General features: G+C 31.4%; 1 protein-coding gene across 3 annotated transcripts in view; it reads right to left on the bottom strand.

Moving 5' to 3' along the window:
• The window catches only part of LOC129004899 (RNA-binding protein Raly-like), a 275,020-nt gene that overhangs the window by 76,279 nt on the left and 176,572 nt on the right, over positions 1-22,169 (bottom strand). For all 3 annotated transcript variants that reach the window (XM_054433595.1, XM_054433593.1, XM_054433594.1), the window contains one exon: positions 8,635-8,713. In XM_054433595.1, the coding sequence (XP_054289570.1) occupies positions 8,635-8,713 (79 nt within the window). The remainder of the gene's footprint in view (positions 1-8,634; positions 8,714-22,169) is intronic.

Raw genomic sequence — 22,169 nt, 5'->3', positions numbered from 1 at the left:
AATGACACCATGTGACTTAGTGACGTCAAAGCCTCGTCTAATCAACGTCTGACAATACAATGTTAAGCCTTCAATACTCACTGCACGCGTGGCGAGTCCTTTGAAGATGAGATGGGACGAGGTATTGTACCAGTTCTATGATAGATGGAATCAGTTAACACTAACTGTTATCTAGTTATCAGTGGCACTATCGCCAGTTTCACTTCTACAGTTTACACCAACATTAGTATTATTAGTACTACCAATGTGTCAGTTTAAACCAATTACAGCTCCTCAGTTAACCCTAAAAACTCTGCATCTTGCACTGACAATGTACAGTGTAATGAATAAACCATCAGAATAGCGGACTCAAAAATAAAAATAAACATATAATCAATATGTGTATAAACTCATAAGGAGTGTAAATGTGTGACTTCTTCATTTTTTTTTAACTGTTCAACCACACCACCCCTAACTGCTTCAAATATTCAAGATACAAAATAGAAAAAAATTTAGGGTGTTAGATGCATCAATCTGTGGTCCGCTTTCTATTCCTTGGAATTTTGAATTTTCACAAAGGTGTCAATAGATGTAAAACTTTACAAATAGGCATCGGTCAATAAGGTACGTATTCTAACAAGGCCTTGGCGGGGTTTTGGCTCCTGTGTCCCAGATAGGGAGGTTACTTGGATGTAATGCCGTACATTCATCAACAGCTGGTATCCAGCCAACATCTGTCCATCTCTCCCATGTACCTACACACAAGATACTTACGTCCGATTTGGATTTTAGGGCTAAATCAATTCACGATTGTTAATGTAGACTAATAGTAGAGCTCTCGTTATGATCATTCGCTCATCGAAATTAAAAACAAATTAGAGAAAAAAACGGAACCAAAAAATTACTGAGAAATGGTGTTATTTAAAGATGAATAAGAAACCCACTCCTTAAATAAGTAATAAGAAGGAAGCCTAAGGGAAATCCTGGGGTGAAGAAGTTATTGCACAAACCCAATTAAGCATGATTCAATCAAATCAAAACCGTCTTGTCTTAGACGTTAAGGTTAAGAGGTTCCATTTTAAATATAAATTAGTTTTCAATTTCTGAGCATGATAGAATGCACCTACATAGTTTTATTTATGTAAGATACATATTTTTGTTATGTTTGGCAAAAGAAAAGCGTTGAAACTGTTATTGATTCCTGTGAAATGTTTTAAAATCTATTAAAATAATGTAAAGATTAGATAATTAAATATTTAATATCTTAATTATTGGTAAGATCGATTTTATGTTTTACTTATTGTGTCATAAATTCTGAGATGAAAAAAAGTAACTAAGATTGAAAAAGTAACCTTTTAAAATAAATTTTTAAAAACTTTAACATAAAGTCGTATTTAAATTTTCATAAATTCGAGTAGGGTAATGAATGTAAATAGTATGAACACACCTAGAACGAGGACATTTATTTACTAGTATGTACCAATATGGCGGTGCTCATATTTTATTCCACTTGGACATACAAATATGTTTTAATGCTATAAAAATAGAGTTACATTGTTTTTAAAAAATATCTCCATATTTTATCGTAGGTATCTCTACAAACAAAAGGCATGAATATCAAGTAAATAAGCGGGTTGATTCATGTTTTAGGTCAACTGTATGACAGTAAACCAAAAGCTAATTAAGAAACTTGCTAAAATTTTAAGACTTATAGTCTTTTATTGACATTTAATTTTTATTGCCTACTGCCATCAGATCAGTGACGGTAATTACAAGATCATATAACAGGTTATGACAGTTAAGAGATGAACCCATTATCAATACAAACTAACGGGCATTAAATAAATAGGAAAACAATAGTGTGAACTTATATAAATTAAACAATAAGCAAGGAAATAAATAGTCATCGTCACACCAATATAATAAACAAATGAAATAAGTAAAAAAAAAACTAAAAATATAGGTTTTGTAATTAAAATACGTTAATCCCGGGATTTCTAGGTATCGAAATCTGACTGGGATCCCGGGATTGAGACCTCTCGACAAGCACAGAGAGAGTGTTAGAGACAAGTGTTTAGAACATAAATTAATCAAAGGCTGGTTAATCGCCAAACATCTGACAACCTCTTGGCCTTTCGTGGAACTTGGCCTAACCTTTGACGGCGAAACAAATGGTTAGGATGTAATTTCGTCAAGCCTACATACATCGGATCATCTTTTGGCCTTCTGTAGGATTTTTCTCAAGAATGTGTGTCATGACGGGATCGTTAAGTTCCAGAAAGCTGGAACCCTACAGTGGTTGAAGATCCCTTTGTCCTCTTCAGTCAGGGAAAGGATTGCAGCTGCAGAAGGTGCCATGTTTGTTCGTTTGTTTTATTCAACTTGTTGTCTGTACTTATAACCGTTACGAATGGAACTAAAAGCATATTAGATTCATATCGGACAAGGAACTTGTCAGATACATGTATACATTTTTGTCTTCGATAGAATTTGGCCTCCATACATCTTTAGGGTTTAGGAGTGAGCAAATATCATGAATTCATCTAGGATTCGTCAACCTCTGCATGTGTAACCATATCCTAGCCTTTATTCGTATTGGGCTATTAACTCCAACTGTTGAGAATGAAACTCACGTTTTAGAATATGGATATATCTGGGAATGTTCAATCACAACATACATGTCAACCTCTTCATCTTCTTTGGAACTGGACATTCCTTGGATCTCTAATCATTGAAACCAAACAAATGTTTATGACGTAGAATTATTAGGATCGGTATATTACCACAAATAACCACGTATTAACTTTTCAAAGTCTTGGCCTCTCTATCACTTTTATCGTAGAGAATTAAAAACATGATAAGGCTACAAATGAATTAATGGTTTACTAATCCTTCCTCTCTAAACCTGAGCGAAGCATTTTTAAGGTACTGAGTCGTCCAGATAAAGATTAATAATCAGAAAGAGTTAGATATTGCTAACCTTTGGCACTGGAAACGTGTTTATGACAAATATTTACTTTATTGTAAATTAAAAGTAATATCGGAATAGGCCTACTGATGAAATATTAATAGTGAAATTATAATCCTTGTTGGAAAGAATAACCCATCCAAAATGAAGAAACGGTAAGATTCGGTTCACGTACAACACATATAGTAGCCGAGAGAAATCCTACCACTTCCTGATTTAGCTGTATTAGATTGTTCTTATTCTGTTTCACTCATGTGTCTAAGCGTGGATATTTTTTCTTTAGATTATAGGGGTTTACACTTTTTAAATCACAATTGTAATTTCACTTAACGAGTACGTAACATTTTTGTTTTTTCGTCCCAACGATTTCCATGGTACAATCGTTAAAGCAGTTTTTTGGACGATTGGTGACATAAATTCTAACGGAAAATATTACAATTTGTCTATTCCCACGATGCGTTACTGGTTTAATTCCGTTATTAGAATGTTCCGCATTGCACAATAACTAGATGCAGAATGTATGGAATGAATACCTCAGCAACAATGGTCAAAGATTGAAAGTTACGTCACAGAAGGCTATACAGCCACGATCACTAACACGTGAACACACACACATAGAACGGTCTATACACGACTACATGGAGATTAACAATGTATTGTCCGACGACGATTGGACGTTCTACTTTGATCAGCTGACGCCAAGCTACATAATCCGCAGTGTGCCATGGCTTTGTAGACGGACACATAGATTATGGCTTAAATAAGGCACTCTCGTTTGATTACAAGCTTAAAACCCATAGTACTAACCATATTAGTGGCTTGAGTCAATTGTGACGAATAAATTGTATCATAGTAATGCGTTTGGAAATAAAGGACTGTTCGATAATTCAATACAGCTTTTAGAATAGCTGTTTACTGATAATTCCTTATGATGTTAAAAACATTTGTCAAAACTTAAAGATCATCTGAATGAATTACATGTCCAGCTACTCCTTATTTTCACATATTGGTAAAAATAAAATTTTCACAATACTACTAAGATATGAAATATAGTGTATTGTGATTTATGTAAAAAATATTTAAAATGGTCAATATTAAGTGATAAACTAAGTACAGTTGAATAACCATCATATCGAAATCCTTATGTTAGAAGACATTTTAAGCCTTAAGGAAACCGAAGTCAATGTTAAAACTGTAGCATCAGTGGACTAAAATCGATATAACTAAGGTATTGAATAATATTTTGTCTCAATCCGTATGGACATGGATTGACTTTGGCGATTTTTATTGCAGAAAAAATATTGTGAAAGTAATAGTTTTAAAGCAGAAAAATATCAACAACTTAAAACAAGACGTTTCAATGATTGTAGAGAGTAGCGAGGTAACAAACCGATACAACATCGCTGCAAGCCGTTGGTAGAAGCGTCGATGCGTCAAGCATTGTAATGTAAAAACCAAAAAAATAGATTTGTAGTACAGAAATATCAGTCAATCTTCCCCTGAATTTCGCATTAAAAATTGATAAATGTTAAGTGGGAAATTTTCTCCAATTCATAGAAAGTACTCATCATCTGTAATACCTATGTTTTTCAACTATTATGCATTGGACAATAGCTTCAAGTATGTTCAAAACCACAAAGCCGTGTTAGCAAGTTTTTGGTGATCAACAGTAAGTGACCCCTGAGCAGTGGTCTCAGGATTTAAGTACTATGAGCTACAGTCATATTGACACTATCCATAAAAAATACACAAAACTTAAATCTAATTCGTTATTGTATGGAGATAAAGTAGTCTTTACAAAAGGATAAAAAGTAAGGTAAGAATTCAAAAATGTAAATCTGATAAAGGTAAAATAATCTTATAGTTCTTTGCAAGATTTGTTGGAATAAAATTTGGTAGCATAAAAGCCAAGATCTGTTTAACAAATTAGCCATCCTTTTCAAAGTAAGCCACTTAAAGTCAATTGGAGCGGTTCAAATTGTTTTGATTGGATCAAATCATGGTTAAATGAGCTGGGAATATTTTCTTCGCCACAGATTTCCCTGGAGGTCCTTACTCTTGCTTTCTACTTTATATCCTTTTTGTAACTTAAGAATAAGGTTTAATATTTTTATTTTTGAAGTGTTGAGATTTGCTGTTAACTACTGTTAAGATTAAGACGTAAACTAAAGTAATAAAAAATAAAACAATTGTATGAGTACACTTAAATAACAGCCAAAGCGTACATATAAATTTGTATAGAACAGTACTTTAAAGTTTTGGTGAGGTTGAAATGTTTTAAATGTTTTAAATGCTTGAAAACACCTACCTATATAACCCATATTTAAGGCACACGTAGGTTTTTTGGAAGAAATGACCATCTGGCCCGAGCTTTTATTGCCTAGATAAGCAATTGTCATTTAATTCAAATTAGGTTTGCAAAATTTTAAATTCATCCAACAATGTATCGACGGAATTCTTGCAAGACTGGCTTAAAACAAATTTCGAAAGGGAAATGTACATAATTCACTAACAAAATACTTAATTTGGCATTAGAACCTTTGAGGAAGTTTGAAAAAGAAAAGTACTTGAGCAAGTCAATCAACCATGATTCTATGAAAGAGTCAATTCAAGAAAGATGATCAGTTAACTGTTGTTTTTAAGAAAAAAATATTACCTTTATACACTTAACTTTCGTAATTCGAAATATTATAATATAATATTTGAACTTAAACATGAATTTATAGCTAATATGGATTTGCTGACTTAAACATTTGATTAACGTAGCATACTTTAAATGAACACAACAAAGGTAATTTTTTATGTATACTTTATGGACTAAACATACTGACATTTTACCCGGCAAGACAGTTTGAAGTCTGTATCTTTTTGTGATATCTAAGATAGTTTTTTTCTAGAAGTGAGGCAGTCGGAAGCCAACTCAACGTTACAATGCGCTGTCTTTTCGGCTCGTGATCTGCATTACTAATAAGGCCAACTGTTCAACAAAACATTTACAACTCGAGCAGTTTGTTTCGTGCAAATGACGTTTTTGTCATTGTTATGCATAGGTTTTATCTAACTTTAATTAAAAATATCTCGAGACGTGGTTCATGCTCGTCAGACTTTGCTGCAAATGTTTTACTCCTACACTGACTTTGTAATAATGTTCAGAGAAAGTTTAAAGTTTGGTTTTCAAATGCTTACAAGTTACACTAACAATAAATATTTTATTTATAACTTTATAACTCAAGACCTATTTGTTCACTTCCTGAGATAGTAATTTCAATCTGAGTCATGCCAGGACATTTCCGTTTGGGGATTTAACACTTTCACGTAAAAAATATGATAAAATATTCTTTCCATTCGTTTTCGTAGTTCACAGAATGTTTGTTTGGAACTTTCTTCTCGTACCTCCTTCATTAACAACCCCTTGATTAACAATCCCCGTAAGTATTATGTTTATTTCTCCCCATTTGTGACAACAAGACAACCATGATGGTACATATTCTGGAAAATAAAAATTTTAACCATGAAAACCAATTCGAGTTTTTAATCTTATTTAGCATGCCTTAGCCAATAACGGCAAGCTTGGAAAGTCCATCATCGAAGCCACGAGTTTGATCGCATTATCAAGTTGTCAAGTGATGGACCAACTTGTAATTGGTTCAGCTTCCCTTCAGATTGGCTCATGTTCATCGGGAAACAGCTAATCTAAATACAGCTGCAACTTGGTTAGGAAAACAGGAGAGTTATGACCGTTTTGGTATTCTGGTTATAGGGACATAGGTATTGCCAGTAGACTTCAGGGCAAAGGGAACACTCTGAATCACACACTTGTATATATGGTTTATGCTCTAAACTTCTTGCTCATTCATGATTTAGAAACGAAGAAGACATCATCATACTTTTGAGTTGTATTTGGAATACAGCATCCAATGTTGGTGTTACAATTACTAAAACTGATACGGGTAAGTATTCTAAAACCGTTAGTTCCAGTGATAAAGTAAAGGTTTTCAACTCTGATGGGTTGGAAAATATCATGTTCATATCATAGAAAGGTTCTCAATAATGTCTTAAGACACTATGACAGACAACATAGTCCTCTTTAACTACCGGAAATGTGTTTAGTTGAAGTAGTGGAGTCGGTTATGCTATTTGAATGGTTAATTGTGAGCTTGAATATTTTTAATAAACCAATCTAATATGTTGGATATGTTAATGGACATTTCAATACAGTGATAACGTAAACTAAAGAAAATTGATACTTAAACAGTTAATACGAAATGCTCTATCTAATTGGTGTTGGTAATATTTCGTCTAAGAGATTAATTTCAATAATATCTGTGCGTGTCAAAATCTTTTGAAAATGCTCGTGGATATTAGCTTTTATCTAAAAATTTCTGAAATTATTTTACCGATATGCTTAACACAATTCGCATTTTCGATCTGATGATGATTAGAGTGTCCATTCAAAATCGATCACCACTTACTTATGTGTTTACCGTCTTGTGAGGCAACAGTATACGTGTAAATATACATTTCAAGTGATATTAGACGTATAGTGAATTAATTTCTGTAAAAACATTTGCTCTACAAATTGAATTAATCAACACACACACAACAACATATCCATGAACCGCTCAAGTTTACCAAATAAAACTTCTAATTAGGCCTGTATAAGTTTGAGACGAGATTTAATCTCACTTAAGCAAGCTACGGTATCCGCGAGGCCTTTGCTCGATTGGGCGGAATCATAACTAGTTGATAGCGCAGTCTCAGCTTCAATTGCCGGTAATTTCCCAGGAGTTCGCGCTTGTTTCTCCTCTCCTTCATTTTTAAACGTCACTGCCGCTGCAACGTTCTTACCTCATTGTTTTATACCTTCTACCGCATTAGATGCTGTTTTAGGTTGAGTTAGGTATATTAAATTGGCTGATATATTGGGCACTGTGCTGTTGTGAGTATTTTATTTTGTATGAATAGCAATCCCTAGGTTTTTTTCATTTAATGATAAAAGTTTTGTTAATTAGGTCATGTATTCGCAGAAGTTGGTTGTTATGTTATCAAACTATTCATTATACTGTTGTAAAAAATAAACATTACTATCTGTAACACAAAAGATGTTTACTTGTAGTTTTAAATCTTTGTTGACCAATTCACAGTCTACTTTTCGTGACCACGTTATCTATGTTAAAAACATAGACAACGAGATCACGAAAAGTTGACTATGTATTTTTTATTTGATCTATAAAGGTCAATCATTTTCATTATCCATTATTTATGTGTCGATGCTATCTAACAGTAAGTGGATTCAATAGTGCTAGCTTGATTTAAAAAAATTAACACTTATGATTTTGCTTCCTGCTATACAATGTTATAGGGTACATAATTAGAGGGTGATGTATATGATCGTTAGGTAAGTATTTTAATATTGCAATCAGCTTATTATTAAGCTTTCTACTCGTATTATTCAGTGGATCTTAACTATTCGATATGCGAATGAATATTGAACACGTAAACCTTTACTAAACGTAATCTACTATGTAAAAATGCCAAAGGAAAAAAATAGGACAAACTATAAAAACATTGCAAATAGAAGGCATGATCGAACATTGACTAGCAATATCTAAAGAGAAAATTAAGCTAGTAAAATTGAACATACATAAAAATACATATGAGAAAATCTGAAAAATACAAAAACTAACCAGTCATTTCCAGTTTTAGCGACGTTTTGTCTCTTTCTGCCGGTTTGGTGTGGTTTTGGTTCTGCGACCATGTTGACATCTGAAACAAAAAATATCATTTTCTACATTGTTATGGTCAATTTTATCATAGAGTGCAAAACTAGTAGCATTATCATATAAAATTCTTGGTTTAAATGGACGAAATATATGTAAAATTTAAATGTTCAAACTATTCAAGTAATAAAAGTCATTTGTGTACGTCATAAGTTAACTATAATGATTTCAGCCCTCTGGTAAATCCCAGCAACGGTTTGACCAAGACTCTGTGAACTTCGCTGACAGCTTATACTGCTTGCTAATTAACATTAAACTGTCTAATTAAAAACCTCTTCTGTGTGAACGCTCGGCAAGCACACTGAGGCGGGCCTTAATTTGTTTAAAAGGGCAACAAGCTTTAATTTTAATTCTTAGAGCATAAATAAATTACTGAAGCTCAAAGATTATAGCTAACTGGCTTTTGTTCTTTTAACAAACACTAATCAGGGCTTGCAGTACTGATAAACAAATAGTATAAACCTCGATTCAGTACTATATTGTATAACAGTATTAAATTTAGATAGAATTTTAGGAAATAATTTATACTTAAACATATATTGTACTTTCAAAGGTTTTCCACGATGTAACGAAATTAATTTGAAAACTAGTCTCTAAAGAGAAATCATATTAATAAACACCGATATTTAAATACAAATGATTAACTCGAGCAACAGTTTACGTTTTAAAAGCAGTTTTATAGGTTTTACTACTTTGTTTTAGGTAACTGTTATTTATTATTTTTCTCAACTGAGAGCTTTAAACATTTTAGTATAGATTACCTTAACACAGAATCTGCTTAGTTCATGCGACATTTACCCACTTTCCCTTCGGCAAAAACAGAAGTAACCTCTCAATTTCTAACAATGTTTCACTTTAAAACTAGTATATAAAAATAACCAATAGAATGCTTTGGTCATAATGTAAATACCACCAAACATGATTTAAATGTTAATATAGATGTGTATATACAGTATACTTGTTCATATGTTTATGTGTTGTGTGTGTACATTGATTTAAATGTATTATGAATGCTATATTGGGTTTAAAAAAATTCCAATGTTTTGATCCTAATTCTAAAAAGATATATTTTTGAAACAATTTTTATTCCTTTGCAAAGCAAAAAACTACTCCATCAGTATTTTAGTGTGAGTGGTGCAATGCATCTTGCCGCCCCTCGTGAGGAATTTAATTTTCCTTCAACGTAAGTACATTTCTTTGCGAGATAAGGCCCTTAGAGTTATGACCAACCTTAATCCCATCGATGTATACTTGGTAATCTAAACACTTATGTATAGTAACATAGAGAACCTGTTCGGTTTAATATTAGTTCTATTTCATACTTAGATCCTTAACCAGTTTACTATACAGTCTAGATTTTAGATATGTCTCTTTAGTTTTTTGTTTAATAACATGCGAACTTAAACATTTTTGTTAATTTGAACTGACAAACATAGGGTTTATAATCGAACATTTGACAGAGTCTTGTTGTCAATGTGAAGGTGTTCGTTTTTAAGGATAATTACTCTAACGCTATTTTACCAATGGAGAGTTATAAGAACTTTCACATTCTAAAAGGAAGTTTATGGAAAGATTTAGAAGGTTTAATCTGAGAAAAGGCTTGTTATAACACACTTCTTTGGCATTTTATAAAATAATATTCAAGTACAATATCTAACAATTTTTGAGTTAAAAATTTACACCTATGCATTTGCTGAGGTTGGCTAGAACTTTTTTTTAAATTTGTAATTAACTGTAAATACAACGTCACAAGACAATGAAGCATTTTGTATTTTGTATGGTGAAGTAACATTAAATATTTTCCCATTTGATTACTACTGTACCTTAAAAACATTAAAAATTACTGTTACAATCGAGTTGAACCAGAAATACAAAACATGTTTAAACTTATTAAAAAGGGTACACAATATACAGTATCTATATTACTGCGCTATAATATCCTAATATGCTTAGGTCTTATAAAAATACCTTACTTATACATATATTTTATCTATAGTCCTTCACAAAATATACTGGCCGGTATTCATTACTAATAATTATGCATAATATTTTTTAATAATTGAACATTGCGGCAGACTATGAGAGTCATCTTAATACTACATTATACACAGTACTAGGGTAGCTTAGGGAGCTGTTTCGTGGTTTGGTGTTTTTCTAATGAGTCTATAATTTAAAACCAAAATACATCCTGACTTCAAAGATAAACACTAGGCAAGGCACTGTACACGTAGGGAGTTTTAAATCAGAGTTTTCTTTCAAGGTTTAAATTAAAAGTCGCACTGTGTTTACCAAGCTGAAAACATTCCGAAGAGGTTTTTAATTACACGTTTTAACGTTAATTGGAAACAAGTAAAGGTACGCTCTACTTTGTTCAATCTTTGCCTTGTCTACGTAATCTTTCTCTTCTACAAATCCAATTTGTAGACTAACGTAGCTTTCTGGCATATTAAAAGAAAGTCTAGTTTTAATAATAAAAATTAAAGTATAGGTAATTAATTAAAAGATTTTTTTTGTAAATCGTTGGTAGTTTTTATCACTTAACTATGTAATTTAAGATGGACATATATATATATATGTACTGTATGTAATACTGTAATACTGTAATACTGTATGTATATATATATATGTATGTAATTAGTTAAGTTGACTCATGTTTTCCAATATTTAAAGTATATTTACAGAATATTTCTGTATCTTTATATCAGAACCCAGCAGAGCAGTGCGTGATGTTCGTATCCACTATCAAGATCCCGTTGTAAGACATGTTTACTACAATTTGTGTCACGACGCTTCGTATTTAGTGTCTTCTTGTATCTACCCTAGATCTCGTTGGGGTGCGATGGCAGTGCAGTCCTTAACTTTACTTTATATTTTGTGGTAAGAATTGTAAAGTTGTGGCCTCAAACTTAAGCTAATAGCTTAGACTTGAATAACCCATATTCATAATAAAGACTGATAACAAATCAAGTTTCGTATTACCTTACTTAGTTACTGAAATAAACGCGTGGTATTATTTTTTATTATAATTTTGATTTTTATAATAACCAAAATAGTTCTATAACAGTATTTTAGATCACCATAGTACACCTTGTAATTGTACACCTGTCTGTGAACAATCTGCCTTGTTTAGCAATCATTTAATAACACTATGTCTAACATTTTTACTACCAAACATAATGATTAATATCGCACATTCTGTATAAAACATCATGTTATGAACTAATAAAACATAAATATAAATAGATAATACCTAAGAGAGATTTATTCGTTAGGCCTTAAAGAAGATGTCATTAAATGACAAATAGAACTACATATAGACATTAGAGTCAGTATAAAATATACTAAACTGTCGACGTAAAAAGAACAGAGCTTAAACTATCTTACACACATTTGAAAATCTAAATAATTGTATTAAAACAACTAAAAAATCAAATAAATATATTTCTTGTTATTTTCATAACGCAGACTACGCAATAAAAAAAAAAATTACCTAGAACATTATTTAAACCATTTGCTAAGTTACTGAAATATAGAAATTTAACATGTTTACATGAAAACCTCGTAACAGGAAAGTCTTATTAATTTAAACTTGTGACAAATTTAAAGATAAACAGCCATTAGCGATAAGAGTTATAATTAGTGGAAGCAATTAAAAGTTAGCAGCGGAAGGACAACTAAGTGCAAAGTGTCGGCTGTGGTCAGAGATACAATTAAAGTAAATTATCGTAGTTGTCAAGTATGCAGTCAGCTGATTAGCTTTAGGTTACTCGCTTACAAATCCGTTTATAGAACAGTGCGTGCATTGCTAATAGTAAGTGTGTCGTTGGGTATTCATGTCTAAATAATACATATAAATAAAAAAAATTGTTATATGTTATTTTTATCATGAATTAAATGCAATAATGTTACAATCTTCCAAGTATTAGTATCTCTGGAATGGAATTTTACCCCAGAGACTACAGTATGACTTGTTAAAAAATCTTCAGCATAATTTGTAAGAATAAAGATATGTTGCTACTTATCAAATCAGTTTTGTATAGGACTTGCTACATTATTCTAAAATCATTGCGTGTTATTCACCGATACAAGGGATAACAAGTCATGTTTATGGATCACAAATGTTTTATGGACTTACTAATAAAGTTTAACTCACATTCAACTGTCAAAACTAGATAACCTACTTCGGATTTTACGTGTAAAGCCCCCTCATTTTAAAGTTAAATCTATTAACATGTCATTTAATTATTTATATTATAAAATCATAGTCGAGAAATTATTTTAAAATTTTCATACCATCGTAGAAACCACCTGTAAATAAAATAGAGAATTTTGTCAATAACCACGTTTTTGGCATAAATAAATTGGTTTTATACTTCTCAAACTTAATGTGTGATGTACATTTTTGCCAATTCTTCGCAAAACATAGATTCACTTAAACGTGATTTCACAACATCGTATTGTGTTAATTTGCGTCGTTAGACATGCAAACAGGCTTACTAATTTCATCCAGTTAGACTTTCCAATTAAACAAAAATTAAGGCCGAAGTAACCAATCCCTTACATTACTTTGTACAATCTTGTGTTCATGAAAGTGTATGAGACCACTCATCCGTGGCTGCAGTTGCTATCGTGTCTTTGATCTTGAAAACGCTTTTACCTCCAAACATAAACAGTAAACACAAAATAGTCTTTGGCTTACCGTTAAACGTTTCCATCTTGTTAATTACAAAATCCCCGGGAATGAGGAATGACGTTAAACCCAGTTAGTTAGTTACGTTAATTGTTTGAATTTGTTTTTTATGGATAACATTTTGTATTACAGTATTAGAAAACAATATGTAAAGTGTTAGTTTTTTAATGGAAGTATAGAGTGTCTAAAACGCATTTCTTGAGATAAGGATGCAAACAAATAAATTATTGAAGAGCAGGTTGTACATTGAGTTTTTATGAAATCACACAATAAAAATTTAGTTTTTAAAGTATAAATATAAGTAAAATAAAGGTTCTGAATTCAAATAATAGAAGTATAAATAAGCAGAATAATAATATGTTGGAATAATCTTTTATGATAATTTAAAATATTCTTTTTTCGTTAAAACTCTATGAAGTAGACAGAAATAAATTATAAACAAAGTCAACATAGGGGTTTGAACAACAAATAAATAAATAAATAGATACATAAATAAATAACAGGCCGCCAACTTCTTTATACAAAAATAAATAAAAAAGAAATAAATAAAATATTTTTCCATAAAGAAATATCCAGACGTAAAGATATACACTGGGTATATAAGATTTAAGAGGACTAAACTGTGAACAAGTAATACAGAAGCTGAGAAATAATGGAAAGCTTAAATAATTTTTTTATGTTAGCCACTGTCTATGATAATATTATAATTTAACCTTTTGATTATGATAAACTTATCTGACTCCAAGTGCCGAAAGGTGACAAAAAGTTCTAAAAAACTTTACCCATTAAAAAACATTTTAGCAATGTGTAGACTATTTTCAGAACCTATTTTCAAACTAGTTGTATAGCCACTACAGTATAAACATTTAAATATATCGTCCATCTATAACAGCTGTAAAAAAACTCCTAGAAAAAGATGTAAAGTGAAATTAATCCTGAGACAAATAAAAGGTTTTGTGGGAACCTTAAGATTTAAGGTATACGTTTCAGAATGTACAACTGACTGTGAGGTTTTTAACCTTCGTAATTGCATAAAATGCTGCAATGCCTCTCCCCTGAGGAGGAATTTAATTTGCAACAGCAAGGCGCTGTAGAAGATCATTTATTCAGGACGGATGGACTTTAGACTGTCAGGTAAAAGAATACTTTGTCATGCAAACTGGTGTGGTAAATAGGCTTTATCATTTGTTGGCTTTATATTTTGTACTGCGTCATAATGATTTGTCTTATAATATGTAAGTAATTGTTCCTTTTCGTATAAGCAGTTTTGAAGAACATTATTCTTAACAATTACCATATGATTTTATATATAAATAATAATAAAGTCTAAACATAAAATAAGACCGCCTGTTTTTTCCAGGCCAGCAACAGTGTTAAATCGTAAACGAGGATAGTGTAGTGATCTTATGTGTCACTAAATAGCAGTTGTTGGGCACTACTAGGAGTTATGTCAACCCAAATGTGAGTTAAGGATAGTGTTGAATGGAGTAAGCCTCCTTGCCAGGCTTTGTTTCTAAGAACAGCTGCTTAATTAGTAGGATCAATTAAAAGACAACAATCATCACATCTGGGTACAGTTTCAACCAATAAAAAGATTCTGACTTTTTCAAGATAATTAACATATGAGAATTGAAATAGTAACCTACACTAGCAAACATAAGTAATGTCACCAACGATCCCGTGCAAGGAGATTATTCCGTAAATATTACGGCAACTATAAACTATGAAATATTGAACTAACCACACATATTTATGCAATGAGAGGTACACTTATTACATTAATTAATTATTATTCTTTACTAAGATTAATGGATTATCGGATTATTTTTAATGATATACTCAGATACGCAGCATTTTACCATAAACAAAGTTGACGGTCATTTGACAATATTTAAAATCAATCCGGGAAGGAGAAAGGGACTGTTGTGTCATACTGTGACTAAGGCAATTTGAGACATCGAACTTGTCCACCCTTCACAGGCTAGTGTCGTGTTTGATAATTTTTACTGTGACAGCAAGATGGACACGTTTGAATCCGCCATTTAAAATTTTTATAAAAATCAAGCCAGCACTTCATGTTTAGTTATAAAACGAATGTTGGATGAAATAATATTGAAATAGTTTCTAAAAAATATAACGGAACCATCAAAATAACCCAAAACTAATGTTGCTTACAAATCAAACTAGGCTCTGTAAACATGTTACCCAATAATGCAATAATGCATCAAGCATAGACAAACTGAAATTTGAAAATGCATAACATCTCCTTAAGCATTTAAGAGTATTTTTCATCCAGGGTCAAGCTAGTTTGGCGCAGTTACCACCAATCGATGTTGTATCCGTGCTTAGAATTAATTACCGAACCTCCTTTACATTGTAACGAAAGTGCAAGCTTGCTTGTGTCCAAACTGATGTAAACTGTAGACTTGATCACAGCTCACCCCTTCTACAAGGGTAGTCGATATATATGTGAAGCGTTGAAACATAAACATTCAAGGTTATTATTGAATAGGACATGCGATCCATTTGTTTTGCTATTATGAGTATATACCATATTGGTTTAATGAGTTTTAATATGAGTTTAATGGGTTAAAATTTCATCGAAAACAAATTTGGTTTTGGATAGTCATTAAAATATAGTTAGTTTCTTCTGATGTAAGTGTGAAATCGAAAAATGTATGATAAAGTTTGAATTTTGACACTTAAATAATTTGTTTAAGCACAAAAGAATAAGGAAAAGGCCAAAAACGATTGCATCAGTTAGTTAATGTCCTCAAGAAGACCAGAAAAGTATGGCTATCTCCATAAATTCACGAATCTAAAAAAGGGTGAAACTCTTATTAAAAGATATAAAAACTTAACTACCTATTTATTTCATATTTAGAGAAGCCATACTTTTAGTTGGTATTAATAACAATTACTGTATGGCAAAATCCAAAAGGTATAAATCCTAACCAATTGTAAATTTTGGTTTTATGTAATAAAAGAAGTACCACAGAACAGTTTTTGATTTATAAATTAAAAACTACAAAACGTAAAAAAACCCATTGCCTAAGTAGCTGAGTCCCTTTCGGTCGGACGGGTCCAAGCTAATGCGAGAATCATGTAAGGCCTGCGTGTTCCCACCAAATCTACTGAAGGACTTTTACACAATCGAATGCAGGATATTCTCCCACTTGGCCCCAATAAATTTTACAAAATATGCCTCAATTAATATTTTCAACGATCCAATTTCCATAAACTCATCTAATCTCGAAAAAAATAATTTCTGTAATTGTCTATTGGTCCGTAAGGATACAACAGATAGCGGTTATCATATATACCAAACGTACCTTTAATACTTACCCTAAACAATAATAAGTCTGAGAGAATATTCATGAAATTTACTGGAAGAAATGGCAGTAAAAAATCTTAGTGCGCTTATTGGTCCCCTTGGCACATCAACAAATTTTCTTTCTCCGCTATCCATTAAAACTTGTAATCTTCATTGAATTTATTCATATACTAATGTATTATTTTATTTTAACAGTTTGTGTATTCTAAAGTAAATAAAAAAACCATGTGAAACAGAACCATATGAATAATGATGAAATGAATGATGAAAACTGTTCAAGTCAACAATTTTTATATCTACATTAGTTTTGAAATAACAGTAAGATATATGTCTAGGATATTCTACGGTTTAGGATGAGAAATATACATAAGTTAAGTAAAAGCAAGCATGGCAATAAAAGAGGGGGGGGACATATGAATTAGTGACTTTTAAAATGATTATATAAAATATTATCTCCAAGAACCCATACTGTGGCTTAGTCCCAGCGGAACGTCCGTAACAATCAGTTTTGTGGTTTTACTAGATTTAGAAATGACTTTTTAGGGTTTTAAAAGCCATTCAGTCTAAAGTTATCCAAATAGTGCAAGGAAAATCTGCAATGTGTACATACAAAAACTTAGTAATTTTTTAGTTTTGTTTAACATTTCCATTTTTGAACCTTTACTTTAGCTGTAGTTAGTAATGGTATTATTATTTAATTATTTAATTCTCATTGCAAAAACTACATTGCTGCTTGGTTTTATCATTAAAATATTTGTGAAAAAGTGATTTATACAATTCTTAACTATTAGATAAAACGCTGAATATTTCCTGAATTCCTAAGAAAAAAAATCACTGCATTTTTACAACCAGTCAACGATTTTTTACCTAGCCTTTATTAATTTCTAAATGCATCTGATAAAATAATGCAATTATTTTTCCTCATCTCTCATGAATTATAAATTAAGAAAGGACATCAAAATATAAGGGAAAGCTTACAATAATATTAACGATTGAAATACAATAACCACTTAAAAGAGAGTACGTAGTGGAAACGAAACGGTATACGATTTGTTATGGGTTATGAGAACTTCAAATATAAATGTATTTTTAAACCAGATGCGAACCAAAGACAAATTGATTCTGCACGACTCGGTCTTTCTACTTCGGCTGATTTATTTATTACGATTGATACTGTTTAAACCAAGGCATTCATAACACTACTATGGTTTTATGGAACACCTAGCCTACCGACTAATTGTATCAAAGTCTGTATTTAAACCAGTTATATGAACCTATGATTAAATGTTTGGAAACTGAAAATGTATTAGTTCACTATTTATAGTTTATTTTACAAATCTATCACAACTTTTTAACACATTTTTTAACTAAAATAAATAAAACAAGGGTTTTAATGTATACAACGGTTGCATAGTAAACACATATACAATTCTGTATCAAAAATCTGTCTAAATCAAAAAATGTATGTCAATATTGAAAACAAATCTTTTTTCTGGCGTTGGACTAACAATATTCATCTGCTATGATTTAGTAGAAACATATATTGATCTAGTTCTTACATTCTTCCTCCATCCAAGAAATTGAAATGTAAGACATTTTTTTGCTAAGAAATTGTAATTTGTACTAATTCCGTTTCACGCATATAGCTTATTTCGTATAATGTAATCTCATATTTGACATTGTACGATAAGTAAAGCACGCTTATTAAATCTTATAATAGTAAACTCGATACATCATGTAAACGTACTACTAAACTATTCTATATTACTGAATGACCGAATTGAAATGTCTTTTAGCTGAAGTCAATTCTCAGTGGGCAAAGGACCCTATATTGACTGCTGGGGTCTGTATAGTGTCTAGTCATACAGGCGCCATGTTTACGACTTAGGCCCACGCCCATCAAAAAACTGCAGACCCTTTCCAAACTACATATGTTTCGTATTTGTAATGGTTTGTAATATATTTTTTATATAAAAAAATATACATACAAATGTGGTTAGGTACTGGAACACTTAGTGTAGTAGTAAAATACCATGTGAACATATTGTTTAATTATATATTTTAGTAAAACTTTACATAGAAAAATGAATCATCAAAATAATTGATTATCAATTTGGTTCAAAAAAGAAATAAAATGAATTTGACAATATTATTCATGTTTGACGCATATTCTATAAAAAAATCAAAACATCACGCGCCATTTTTCTTATCCAATACTAAATGTAAACAACAGCATAGTGGTAGAAACTAGAATAATACAAAAGCAGATCTTATTATGATAACTATCACTTTGAAACAAGCACATACTTGGCTATAATTTAGTATTATGTTGTAAGGTTCTTATTTATTATTTAGAATCATGTAATTCGATATAACCCTCAAACAAAAGCCGATGATAAATTCTGTGAACATTTCCCAATATTTACAGTAATAAGTTAGAAAATAGATTTAATCTTCCATTGGTAAAGCAGCTTTAAAACTGTTTAAAAATAGATATAAAAGTTGAGTTTATCATTAGAGAGGCCCCTAAGAGAGGTTATAGAATATTCTTTGCCCAAAGCTGGAGACCACTGATAATGGCCTAAAGTAATTTAACTTTACTTGTATAGAAAGTTTTTTTTTATCAGAAGGTTGTCTTATATTTAGAGAATAAAAAGGTTTTATTAAAAATAATCTCGTTTCAAACTTAATTTTAAATTAAAGTAGCCCGGCTTAAGTTTAAATCCAAACACAATGAAACCTTAAGAATACCTTTTTAACCATCTCTGATAAGCAAGTTATCAGGTGGTAAACCTGGATTTGGTAATTCTGAGCAATTACTTGGTCAACCCCAATTTTTTCATATTTTACTACGGTCATCAGGAGGTTCTCAGAAAGCAAGAAACATATAATTCAAGGCCCGCAAGGCCATCGTACAGGTTGCCGAGTGATAAGAAGGTTCAAAGTCCAATATGAAAAAAATTGGTGTTGACCAAGTAATTGCTCAGAATTACCCTAACCTAACCTAACTTATTATGTTTTTTTTAGTCTCAAATACATCTCTAAGGCCAATTGTAACAGTACCGTTACGTTAGGTTAGGTTAGGTTAGGCTAGGTTAGGTTAAGTTAGGTTATTAATTAACCTAACCTAACCTAACCTAACCTAACCTTGCGGGGCTTGAATTATATGTTTCTTGCTTTCTAAAAACCTCCTGATGACCGTAGTAAAATATGAAAAAAATTAGGGTTGACCAAGTAATTGCTCAGAATTACCCTGGATTTATCGTCACATTCATGGCGTTACACCTGCAGAGGCCTTAAACCTTGCCACCTATTAGGTACATGATTCATGTTGGGTTTTATTTGCTATTGGTTGAAAGATTTATTTGGACTAAAATACAATATTCGTCACATTAAGTATATATAGATAGTACAATATTCGCCACTAAGTAAGTATAAGTACAGATAGTACGGAAGTAAATTTTGATAAGTATAAAACCTCTAAGAATAATGTAGAAAATGAAAAACTAAATAGAAAACATGAAACATGGTAAATGTTGCCATACAAATTTTAGTTCTCATAATTACACTTTGTAGTGCTAAATTGATAAGGCAATATATTTACTAATTAAGAAAACATACAAAACACCTGAATTCAAAAATAAACTAAGAATTAATTAACATTAATAGTTTTGCATTTCATCCATTACTTTAAGGACTCAAAACTCATAACCCTATTCAGTTACTGAGCTGCTTCCCTGATATTCTTGAAACCTTATCTTCAGAAATGCGAGCCTTAGCTTCACCCTCCTCGCCGTTTTATTCCTCCATAGTGGATTGGTGGAGGTTTTAAGCTTCAAAGGCTTTTCAGATCTCATGTTCTGAAGAACTGTAAGGAGCCACGTTTATTTATATCTTTCATAATTATCTATTAAAATATAATAATCAAAATTAAGTGCAAACAGTGCGTTCTGTCCAAGCATATGATTGTTGCAGAAGCAAAACAGATCAAATAAATAATATTTACGGTAAATAATATTTTAATTTACTTATTAGACGGTCAAAATATTCTTGGGGAGCCTTTTGCTGCAAAAAAATTAAAATACCTTATGATTACTTGACTTTTATATTTGAATTTTAAGCAATTTAAAAGTACTTAAAGCCTTTTAAAGTTTAAAATATATAATAAATAGTCATAGCTAATTGGGTATAAACTTTTAAATGAACAGGTCCACTCAATGACACATAAGTACTTTAATCACCAAAGCATTCAAATATTACGTTCTTCAAGGCTAGACTCAAGATTTACGACTATTGTAATACAGTTCTTGATACGTATATTTTGTTGTTGTTGTGACCAAATATGGTTCGTAAGCTCAAAAATTTTACAATATGAATTTGTATTCATGTAGTCAAAAGTAATATAATATTTTGGATATTTAAAATGGTGGTAAAAAGTTTGTAAAATACTCTAAAACGATTTTATTTTACACCAAAACATTAACAATTTAAAAAATAAAAGCCTGGAAGTGGGATCTTTCTAGTTAGAGCCAAGTCAATGATTCGTACTCCTCTAATGCAAAACCTATGTAAGGCCTGCACGTTCTCACAATGTCAGGCTCCAGTTTTCTTTTCGTTCAATAGAAGCTTCGGTTGATTTTACGATTAGCATTGAATACGTATATTTTAGTATTAATGATAATGATATTCACTGAAATTTCTTAAGTTCAGAATTCTTTTTAGCTTGTTCCTATACAATGAACTGTAAGAAATTATTCATGGATTGGATTATCAGGTTAACCAAATAAATGTTTTATATCAAGTGTAATTTGAAAGTAGGCATTACTTTTTGGTTCGGACGATGTTAATTGTCAAAATGGTAGGTGGAAGGGGTTTGTCTGGACCAATAGGCATAACGATCTTGTCTAGACTTACAGGCGGCATATGTCTCCGTTGCTCTTTTGCGGAATTCTAACATTCAACTCGTATTAGTATATTACACAAATATTTAATGACTTCCTAGCAACAGAGCTATGTTCTAAGCTATTTAGACACACTTCCAAATATTTTATTAATCACAATTAAAACATATTAATATAGAAAAACAATCAGGAACCTGAGTACAACTTATTGAGATACACCGTTACAGCTGTTCATTTATTCTTACTAGAGGCATTGACTATACACCTCTACCTCTGTAGAGGTGTATAGTCAATGCTAGAGGTCATCCAGTGGTCGAAAACTCGACCAAAAATTTTTTATGTACAGACATCTCTACTTTCACCCCACATTCCAAATAAAACATGTGATTAGAATTTCTTCCATTTGTTTTGTATTTCTGTTCATATTTCGTTACCAGCATAGCAATCCATAAGGCCCATGTTGTTTTTTATAATTTTTAAATATGTTTTTCGTGTTTATCTTTTAGCCTTTTACTTT

This window comes from Macrosteles quadrilineatus, unplaced genomic scaffold (genome assembly GCF_028750875.1).
Source record: "Macrosteles quadrilineatus isolate MER2022 unplaced genomic scaffold, UCM_ALF_1.0 Scaffold_12__1_contigs__length_5162894, whole genome shotgun sequence".
Taxonomy (NCBI): Eukaryota; Metazoa; Arthropoda; class Insecta; order Hemiptera; family Cicadellidae; genus Macrosteles; species Macrosteles quadrilineatus.
This window is presented reverse-complemented; position numbering and strand designations above follow the sequence as displayed.